We start from the raw sequence: 11668 nt of genomic DNA, 5'->3' as shown, positions 1-11668 counted from the left end.
AGAAGTCTATATCTATATATATATATATATATATATATATATATATATATATATATATATATATTCCAAGTCACTTCACTCACCATTTCTATATTAATGTGCTGCATTAATTGATGCGCGCACACACACACACACACACACACAGAGAGAGCGAGAGAGAGAGAGAGATAATTCCCTTGAGCAGCAGCAGCAACAAGATGAGCTCATAATTATGATTATTTTACTTTTAATATTGTTTTTAAAATAAGACAGACATTCAGTTCTGACAAATTTAAAACAAGAAGACTTCCTACAGCCTATATTACTTGCAAGAAGAGTTTAAATAAATCAAGAAAAAAAACAGCAGAAAAGAAGACAACTAGCTGAGAGCAACCCAAAGGGCCACACAACAGAACTCTCAAACTGAGACCCTTCCAGACCATGCCTGTATGAAGTTAATCACAGACTAAAACCTCAGAGAAACAAAGGAGGATATCAAACATCAAGCAACGGATAAGGAAGAGTCACAGAAAGTAAGGAAGGAACTTTTGAAACAATCCGCAATATTTACTTTTTTTTTTTTTTTTTACAGGCAGTGTCAATGAGGGTGGTCATTTTTGTCTTGTTTTACAATCTATGCACTACTGATTTTGATCAGTGTCTTAATATTGTGGATATTTTGATCAATATTTGTATTTAGTTCACAGAGGAACTATCAAAAACAAACAAAGAGACAGTTATTTGTTTACATTCTAAAACCCCTGCAGCATGCTGGCCCCGCCCCTTTGTTTACCCTCAGAAGAGCTCTGAACATTCTAAACAGCTCCACAGACATAAACAAATGACAGATTAAGGATAACCCTGAAGCACTGTTTGCTGACTATGACCACAGCGCAATGACAAACCTGCTCTTCTACACTGAAAACAGCTCTTTATGGCATACAGTTTTCTGACAACACTTCACCTTCACCACAAAAAGAGGCATCTGCAAAGCCAGACAGATCCTGGTATTTGAAGATGCTGAAGGAAATGAGGAATCAAGAATTTTATCTCTGAACTTTATTTTATCTCTGAATTTTATCTATACCAAAGTGGCACTGCCATGATCCAATGCTCGGAGCCAGCCTTCCAAGCATTTATAGTGGACTTTATACAAATTAAAAAGCAGACACAGCTTAATACAAGTTTCATACAGGATCATAAAGATAGAAGTAAAAATGATTCTCCCGTAAAAGACATCCAAAAGAAGACAACAACTGTAACAGCCTTAATTCAATCCCCCATGTCATAAAAGGAAAGATAAATTTTCACTCCTGGAGATAGATATGGTGGAACAAAAAGAATTAATAATGTCCCATTTGAAAGACAACAGCGTCTTGGAGCATCTTACAAAGACATGATGACTTTAAAACAAGAGACTATTTATACAAGAGATTAATAAATTAGCACATCATGTGCTGATTAAAGTCATGATTAAAGATCATTTAAAGTCATTATTGTGTTAAATTAGAAAAGCACTGAATAGAGAAAGAAATATTTTGATTCAACATACAAAAACACAAATATACTGTATTATCAGAGCCAATCCTCCACATAACCAAAATACGTAAGCTGCGTAGGGCCCCCGAAACACCAGGGGGCCCCCTTGCTCTCAAATATGATTTAATTTTAGTTTAGTTTTTTTAATTTGGCCAGCGGTTATGAAAACATGAATGATCATTTATTTTAATGCGGTGCCCTGTGGCCCTTTCTGCGTAAAAATCAGTCAAATCTTGTAATGTGAATGTCGTACAGTCTTGCTCGAGACTAAAAAAACAAGTTGAAAGCGTACCGAGACACGGAAGAGACACAGTTTCTCAAGTGCTTTCCGCAAGTGCGATTCGAGACGGAGTGAAACACGGACAAATGCGTTTCATTCATTCGTTCATAACCACTCATACCCCTTTATTATTATTATAGTTTAAAATCAGTCAGAGCTGTGCATCTTTATATTTGCAAGTAAATCTCCATATTATGCAACGGCTACTTTCTATCCAACCCCCCCTACATTTAGTTTTGACATCCATCAGGGGGGATCAAGCCTTCTTTAGGGGGGTCAGACCCGCTCAAACCCCCCGTAATTCGCACCCTGCTTACAAGCACATCATAATCCACACATGACTTACGAGCAATGAAGGGCAACGTGGCTCCTCAGAGATGTGGCCGTCAGAGCCTTAGAACGCTTCCCAGAAGCTAAAAGAACTCTGTCCACATTACTGCCAAGGAATGATGTGCCTTTTCATGTGATCCATGCAAACAATGTAGAACTTTCCAGAACCTGTGCACTTATTCCAAATGTTCACCTTGCTTACCATAAAGACATATGGTCCAACAGCCACAAAACCCTGCAGCCACCGAACTTAATCAGATAAGACACCTACTCAACATCATCTACTCCAAACTTGTGAAATATATGGCACAAAGATCATCTAAAACACCTGTACAATACAATACAAAACCCGCCCAATTACTACTCAGAACTAGCCTGAAAATAGCCCAATTGCTTTCGAGGGGCCCCCCAGTAAAAATCTTGTTCGGGGGGTAAAATACAAATTTTTTTTGCCGGGTTCTCCTGGTACAATTCACATTCCAGGGCCTAAATATCACGTTATTGGGGTCGCTTCAACCTGCTGACATAAAAAACAACCGGTGGCAATCGCAACACTGGTCCGTAAACTACGTTTCATATAACTCCTCCCCGAACTTCCCGCTGCCCTGTATCTTGGTCTCTCATTGGCTGTAGATCATCGCCGATGTGTTTTTCAGTCAGAACTCATTGCACACAGCGTGATTGTGAATCGCCGACAGCTCCAGATATTTAGCATGCCAAATATTTCACGGGCGTCTTTGATAATTCACACTGCGTGATTGTCACTCGCGTGAACGAGCACCGATTTGCCCTCCGATTTCAGGCATTTGTCTGCGATTTTGCAAAACCTGTCGGCGAGTGAAAAATCGGGCTAAAATCGTGCAGTGTGAACTCGGCATAAATGCTAGAATTCACTAAAATAAATGTGGTCTTACCGCACTACTTCATCTCTCTGTCTGATTTGAAGCGGACAGAATGCTAGAGCTAATGAGCCATAACTGACGAAAATATTTTTACCCTTCCGGTCAAATATTGCGCTTCAAGCATCATTAACAGCTTTAGCTTGTCACTGCTGGCAAATGACCATGGTATAAGTGGGATAATGCATGGCATTAAAAATGATTTTAATGCACTCTGCAGAGGCAACCAGGGTTCTTGGCCTCCACGTCTTGCATTAAAATCGTTTAATGCACAGCTAGCCGTGCATTATCCCTTACATATATATGGCTGTAAAACGATTAATACATTTCCTAAGAAATATTTTCTTAGATTTTTGTGTGTGAATTTTGAATAAATGTTCTCTTTTCATTTCAGCAACTTTACTATAAATGATTTATGGAATATTATGAACTATTGGTACCACATGTTTACCGTGCATTGGGGGGTTTAATAGTTTATGAAAGGCCGTTGAAAATCTATATTTGTTATATTTGCTGCTTCTGTAATATCTGGACCTGTTACTTAGAGCCGCTGAAATACTGGTTTCTGGTTTTTTGAACAATAACATTTCCCTGAATATTTCCAGCACAAAGGCAGCGTTTCCTGAGAATAACCCATGAGACTTTGATTGCGAGTGCTTTGAAATGCTGCTAGATCATAGTAACATTTTAACCTGCATAAACTCACACTGAAGTGTTTGATTGGAAACACTCTGAATCAGCACTGTGATTACATGTAATTATATATATATAAAATACATAATTAATGCATGCATATGAGCATGTGTTTGTGCATACAGTACGTATGTTTTTGACGAAATGGTTTTTGACGAGGGCTGCTTCATTAACAGCCATTACAGAGGCTACAATCATTTGAAATCACGGATCGAGTATCCATTGAAAAGAAGAAATTTCACCTTTCTGCTAATGCAGTCAGAAGTAATGTGTATCTGTGCTGTTAATACCATTACAATTTCAATCTTTTTTACCATGCACATAAGCACATGCTCTCTCTGTGTTTGGAAAGTGGGTCAGGATTGCATTTGCAAATGATTGTAATTTTTTTTTTTGAGCGTGAGTGTCTGAAGGTGGATCTTTAAGTGTTGTGTAATAAGGCATTTTTATGCACCACTCACTCATTTAATTTTCTCTCTTGGCAGGTGTTGTCTAGTTTGCATCCTGAGTGTGAGTATATCTTTCAGTTGGCAAGAGATGAACAGCGGTGTCTCAGAGAGATCACAGATCTTGGGAACCTCAGCAGCTCCTCAGGTAGAAATAAACACGCTCCTGATTAGATGTTGAAGGGGTTTTTACCCTTAGGATGTGAGAAGCATGCTAAAGAGCGCTGAGTTTCAATTGAGAGCAAATGGAGACTTTTGTTTAGGCATCCTGCTTCTCAGATTTTTCTCCTCAGAAACTGTGTTCTGCAATCAGAAGTCAGAGATCTCGATATAAACTCAAACATTTCTCAGATTTATCCAGGACTATTATATGACTATTCAAAAGTTTGGGGTCGGTAAGATTTTTTTATGTTTTTAAATGTGCTCTGCATTTATTTGATCAAAAATGTACTAAAATATTATTACATTTTAAATTAACTTTTCTATTTGAATATATTTTAAAATGCAATTTATTTCTGTGAATTTTCAGCATCATTACTCCAGTCTTCAGTATCACATGATCTTCAGAAATCATTCTAATATGCTGATTTGCTGCTCAAGAAACATTTCTGATTATTATCAATGTTGAAAACAGTTGTGCTGATGAATGTTTTTGTGCAAACCATGATACATTTTTTTCAGGATTCTTTGATGAAGAGAAAGTTCAAAAGAACAGCATTTATTTGAACATTATAAATGTTACAATACGTTAAATTCTTTCAAAATACTTTATTAAATCTTGCAAAAACTGACCCCAAACTGGAAATTCTGCAACTGTAAAAGAATTTACTATATTTTTTATCAGTAACATCATCAGTAATTTCTCCTGTCAAGCGTTGTAACTTTTTGACTTTTAAACTCTACATTTTTTTATTTTAAATGACACGAAAACAGGTCACAAACCCATGAGATGTCATTTAAAATAAATCACATCTGCATAGCATTTAACACTGCCATAAGCTGTCAGTGGTGACATTCAGAGACAGAGTTTAGTACAAGATCAGACTCATTGTAATGCAGCGCCTTACGTTTGTGTTTCCCAGTGGATCCCAGAAGTGAAGTCGTGTTTGGCAGCGGCTTTGCAGGGGATTCGCATGCACAGATGTACTTGTGCCAATCCAATGTGGAAAACTGGACGTTTATATAGCAAATTCTAGCTGTTACATGCCACAGATAGCCTGTCAGATGGTTCTTGAGTGCATAGGTATTTACTGTATAAACACATGCTCTTCATGTGTGTGTGTGTGTGTGTGTGTTGTGAAGATTGTCTGCCAGTATGGGATTCAGTAGTGTGTTGGCCCAGGGCTGCAGTGGGTGAGACGATCCACTTGCCCTGTCCTGCTGTTTTCTCTGTCATCAAGAACAACACGGGTACGACACACAACCACACCGTCAACATCAGACTTGTGCATGATTTGAAACTGAATTTAAAAGTTCAGTACATGAATGTGAATTAGGTAAGTGGCAAACAGGATGCATAATTGTAATCTGAATTTAAATTGAAATTCATGTATAAATAGGATTGAAATAAAAAGAAATTGACGGACCAGGATTATATGATAAATGCTTTTAATATAAAGTATTCATGCACATTATTATTTTATTAATAACCAACATTTGAGATATAATAATTCATATAACATTGTTTGGTAAATAAAAAAAAATTTCATTTCATTTTGTGTGTGTGTGTGTGTGTGTGTGTGTGTGTGTGTATCTTGTATAGATTTCATTATGAATAAATTAAAATATTGGATTGTATTAATAACAATCTAAGAGCAAAGAAGTTGATGTACCAATATTATTTGATTCATTAAAATGATTTTTTTTTAACATGGAGTATCCATATATAATGTTATTATATTAATAACCAACATTTCAGATAACAATTCACACAACAATATTTGTTCAATTAAAATATTTAATTCTGAATTATAACATTGGATTATATTAATAACCAATTTAAGAATTTTTTTCAATGTGAATTATCCATGCACATTATTATATAGAATTACATTAAAACATTGAATTGTAACACTTGAGATGTAACAATTCATATAACCGTATTATTTGATAAATAAAAATATTAAATTTTTCATTATGCCTTATCCATGCTTGTTTTTAATTATACAGCATTCAATTAAAACATTGCATTTTTTTAATAAACAACATTTGGGATGCTACAGTATCTAGAGAAATTAGTATCAATTTCCCCATATTTAATTGTAGTTAATAAACTAACTTTAATTTAACGGACCATTTTTATTAGTTGAAAATGATTAAAAAGAATGTTGTGGTCATTATGTGATGCTGTTTGGCAAAATTAAAACATATTCGACTGGCGGTGAAAGCACTTAATGAAATACCCATAACAGAAACGTAAATTGGCTACATTGGTTATATAAAAATACCTTGAAATGTCTGGAACAGAATATGCTCCATACATGCATTTCCACATTAACAGCTTCTGTGAGCAAACCAGTTGGTTTTAGTCTGTGGGCTTTAACAATACACATTTACCTTGAGAATATGAATAGAAACCTCAAATGGTAAAATGCACAGCCTCGATTTCAAGGCTTTTTAAGTTTGAGCAAAAAAGGCTTTCATATTTGCAGTACACTCTTAAAAATAAAGGTGCTTCACGATGCCATAGAAGAACCTTTTTGTCTAAATGGTTCCATAAAGAACCTTTAACATCTGAGGAACCTTTCTGTTTCACAAAAGGTTCTTTGTGGCGAAAGAAGGTTCTTCAGATTATAAAAAGGTAAGAAAGAGATGGTTCTTTAAAGAACCTTTGACTGAATGGTTCTTTGTGGAACCAAAAATGGTTCTTCTATGGCATCGCTTGAAGAACCTTTTGAAGCACCTTTATTTTTAAGAGTGTACCTTTTCAAAGTCTCCACAGATCCAGCAGTATAACAAACTAAACCTGGTCTAAGCCCGACCAACCAACACTGCATTCAAATCCTTACATCCTTGTATCGCTGTCTTGTGCAGAAAAGGAAACAGACTTCATTTCACATTTAGCTAATTTTATGCATTGCATCTCATTCTCTAGAGAAAAAGTCAATACAAACCACATGAAATGCCAACTTGCATTTATGCATTTATTTTGAAGGTGCCGGTGGGTGACTGTATTAGCATATTTAAACAATTTTTTGAAAAGCTTGCAGAGAATGCCTTGCATTATTGTCATTGACCTTATGACCTTTAATGGATTACTCTAGGGATAGTGAGTCGTAACTGCACGGCCGGCGGCTGGTCACATCCGTTCCCTGCTTACCATGAGGCCTGCAGTGTTGAGGACGAGATCCCAGAGGTCAGACATACTCTGAAATCCATACACATTTGCTTAAATGTCTTGCTTTTCAGGTTGTTCTTCCTAGAAAAAGACCCCAGTAATCTGCGCCTCCTCTAGTTTCAGAAGAATGCCTCAGATCTGTAAAGACACAGTCAAGAATCTCAATATGAACTCAAACCAACTTTGGGTTTTTTAATTTTATGTTGAAATAAAATACATTTAGTTAATTTATAAATAGATTAATACATTAATTGTAATTACTAAATTAATAAATATTTCATAATAGTAATAATAATGACTAACTAATTTTACTGACTGAATTTAAATCTAGTAACATTTAACTCAATATTACTTATACTATACTTTATATTTAATGCAATCATAATATTATTTTATTTTACTTTTCACTGAAGATTAAACTGTCAAATTTGACTAGATTTGAATTTGAATGTTATTTTTTACTTAATAAACAGGTTATAGGCTTTCACAATTATGTCTGTCTACCATAATTCTCACTTACAGTTTATAGTTGGCTTATAGTTTTTAAGTTTATGATGAAATAAGTGCATGTAGATAATATAGAAATACATTTTATTAAGTTAATATAAAAAATTTTTTTATTTAATTGACTTAATTTTAATCTAGTAACATTTATTCAGTTACTTTTTATATTTAATGTTTTAAAAATTAATTTTTTTTTAGTCGTGTCAATTCAAGTCTCCTTTATTTATACAGCGCTTTCTACAATACAGATTGTTGCAAAGCAACTTTACAGTTATGAACAAGAAAATAGTGTTTCGGTGATGCTCTAAAAAGGCAAGAGTAAACTTTTACTTACATTTAAAAATATATATATATATATTAAAAAATTATTTTAAGTTTAATTTAAAAAAATCAGTATAAACAGGCTTTAGGCTTTTATAATTCCGTCTGTCTGATTCAAATTATTATTCATTCATTCATCATTGGATCAAATAATGATGCATCTTTTGGTTGATTGATGTGCACATTCATTGATTTACCCCTTTATCCAGAAAATTATGTTTATTGTTGTAGTGAATTTAGCTCATGGGGAAATATGAATAATTAACCATAACTAATTATGATTAATTATTAATATTTTAGATCCACTGTAGATATTTAGCTGACCACTGGGCCTTTAAGGTCGGAGAAGATCTCCGCCTTTCAAGATGGGCTTGTCCAATGAGCACAATGGAATTCCCGAGCGGGAGGTGGCAATTGCTGGAGGGTTTACGACCCTTTGTTCTCGAAGCATGGTAATTTGCAAATGGACTTAAATCGAAATTATTAACGATTCTCAGGGCCCTAATATATATTGCCTATGTACCACCATATAATATCCACGCTTGTTTCGATCATAAGAAGGCGAATTCATAGATACTAGACATGAAATAGTTACTTATATGAATGTGTGGTTTATCGTAAGCACGGATAAAAATAGTCTATAATACAACAGATTAAATACAACACAGCAATAATATACACACTGGCCTGAAGAAAATGGGTGTTCATTCAAAGAAGGTTTTCCTATGAATTAATTAGTAGAAAAGTCCATTTCTCCTGTGCATTTGTGTCCCTTTGTTTCTGGAGAAAGCAGAATGAGAGCCGGCTCGCATTCCACAAGGTTGTAAATGTATCGGGTTACCATGAAACCAGGGTCTTGTTCGGCGTCCTGGGGTGTTACAAAGTATTTGTGAAATCTAGCTAACAAAATATATATTGTGTGTTGGAGTGTTCCAGACGCTACATTGTATTCAAACAGACTCTGTGTCCTGAACATGGTCATTCAGATGTAATTGATTTCTGCTTGTTTGTCCCTCAGGAGTCGTATTTTGCCACTGTGAAACTGATCTACACTGTTGGTTATGGAGCATCACTGCTCTCGCTCTCTGTTGCCGTGGCAATACTGCTGCTCTTCAGGTACTGTGCCTTTACAATGCGTTCTTATTGATGAACAAAAAAAAAATCCAAACCTAAACCTAAACACAGAATCCACTCACATAACCGGAAAGTTATTGTAAAAAAAAAAAGGACTGCTTTAATATATTTAGTCTATTTTGTGAGTAATTTTAGCATATCTAGCTACTTTTTTTTTTTTTTTACATAAACCTTACACTGGCTATACATCTTTAAATAATTTTCAAACATTGTTAAAAAACTGTGTTCTTTAAAATGAAAGAACTGACCTGTTGTTTATGTTCTGTAGGCGATTACACTGTGCTCGAAACTACATCCACATGCAGCTGTTTTTCACCTTCATCCTGAAATCGGTGGCTGTGTTTATCAAAGATGCCACGCTGTTCTCCAGTGACGACACAGATCACTGCACACTCTCTACAGTGAGTCCATCAACACCACAGTCCTGACAGCCTTTCCTGTGAAAAGTACTGTACAAACTTGACTTCACACTCTCCACTTGTGACTCAAATGACTCAACGGATGTGTGACAGGTTTTTTTTTTTAAGTCGTCATAACTGTATTTCTGTCAGGACAGTCTAATATGCTGATTTGCTGCTTAAGAAACATTTCTGATTATTATCAATGTTGAAAACAGTTGTGCTGCTTCATATTTTTGTGGAAACCATGATACATTTTTTTCAGGATTCTTTTATTTATAGCAAGCAAAAGAACAGCTTTTATTGGAAATATAAATCTTCTGTAACAATATGTCTTTACTGTCAGTTTACTGTAAATTTTGATTAATGCGTGTTTGCTGAATAAAATTTTTAATTGATTGATTAAAAAAAAATCTTACTGAGCTAAAACTTTTGAACAGAAGTGTATTTATTTTAATTATTGGAGCTTAACTTAAGGTCTGAAAAAGCACCTTTTTATTGAAAAAAAAATAAAAAAGTAATTAAAAATGAATTAAGAGTTTATTAGACTCTATTTTGTGCCCTGTTTATGGAAAGTTCCTTGATAACTTCTAGCTGCATTTATTTTTGACCTTCCTTTATTTTCCGCTGAGTTTCTGCTTTCTCCATCTGTTTATCTCTTCCTCTCTTGTTTTTTTGCCGTCATGCCCTGTTTATCATTCTCAGCATCTCTCTCTATCTCTTCCTCTCTCTCTCTCCGCAGGCGGCCTGTAAGGCGTCAGTGGTACTTTGTCATTATTGCGTCATGACTAATTTCTTCTGGTTGCTGGTTGAAGCCGTGTATCTGAACTTTCTGCTGGTCTCGGCCTTCCCGCGCAGCCGCCGCTGTCTCTGGAGTTTCGCTCTGCTGGGCTGGGGTGAGACGCTCATATCTGTCCCTACAGCCATCTGGCCCTGTCCTCTCTCACACTCTTTCCTCTGGCCATCACAAATGAGGTTCATCTACTAGTGTAGACTATGTGAGTTATTAAAGGAACAAAAAGGGAATAATGAAATTTAGTTTGTTGTCCTGATATTATTTTTGTAACTGTTCACACCAAGAATGATAGCTATAAAGATAACTATAACGATGACTATATTACGGTCCACACCAACGTACGATAATATTGTGTTTATTATAAGTGCGTTGCAGTTTTGTCGTCTGTCACTTTAAATGCTCAAGCTCTTTTAAAGGGGTCCTATTATGCTTTTTCACTTTTTGAACTTTAGTTAGTCTGTAATGTTGCTGTTTGAGCATAAAAAAAGATCTGAAATGTTACAAAGCTCAAAGTCCACTTCAAAAGGAACAGAATTATTATTATTATTGAACAGAAATCACTTTTCAAAAACTACAACGAACGACTCGTTTGAACTACAACGCATATTTTCCGGGATTTGTGATATCACAAATATCGACGAATGGGATGAGACCTGGTTGAGCTGTACTAGAGAAAGCAACGAGTGTTATCACTATGTCAGAGACATGCTAGCTTTCCCAAGGCAGACGAACTTAGAGTGGTTACAATCATCCCGGTTTAAATCACGATCAGATTGATTTGATATTGAGTAAGGGGCGTGACATTTCCCGACCAGGCTCAGAGTGCTGCCAATCACAACACACACTGGTCCAGCTAACCAATCACAGCACATTTCGTATTTCAGAAGGCGGGCCTTCATTTGACACAGGAACTGGGGAGAGAGGTGTTGTAATAATGTAAAATATGTGAAAAATAATGTTTTTCGAACAACCTAGTATGAGAGCCTGTTCTAGTACACCCCCAAAACAAAAT

The 11668-nt window shown here is 35.5% G+C and overlaps 1 protein-coding gene across 1 annotated transcript in view; it reads left to right on the top strand.

Annotated features, from left to right (window-relative positions):
* Window positions 1–3864: 3864 nt before the first annotated feature.
* Window positions 3865–11668, top strand: part of LOC107590482 (growth hormone-releasing hormone receptor-like) — a gene marked incomplete at its 3' end in the record, with an annotated part of 10951 nt that continues 3147 nt past the window's right edge. The window contains exons 1-8 of the mRNA XM_016279234.1: window positions 3865–3984; window positions 4206–4314; window positions 5469–5576; window positions 6944–6946; window positions 7430–7521; window positions 9347–9444; window positions 9731–9863; window positions 10603–10756. Of these exons, the coding sequence (XP_016134720.1) occupies window positions 3865–3984; window positions 4206–4314; window positions 5469–5576; window positions 6944–6946; window positions 7430–7521; window positions 9347–9444; window positions 9731–9863; window positions 10603–10756 (817 nt within the window). The remainder of the gene's footprint in view (window positions 3985–4205; window positions 4315–5468; window positions 5577–6943; window positions 6947–7429; window positions 7522–9346; window positions 9445–9730; window positions 9864–10602; window positions 10757–11668) is intronic.

Source organism: Sinocyclocheilus grahami, unplaced genomic scaffold, assembly GCF_001515645.1.
Source record: "Sinocyclocheilus grahami isolate Dianchi unplaced genomic scaffold, SAMN03320097.WGS_v1.1 scaffold128.1, whole genome shotgun sequence".
NCBI lineage: Eukaryota > Metazoa > Chordata > Actinopteri > Cypriniformes > Cyprinidae > Sinocyclocheilus > Sinocyclocheilus grahami.
This window is presented reverse-complemented; position numbering and strand designations above follow the sequence as displayed.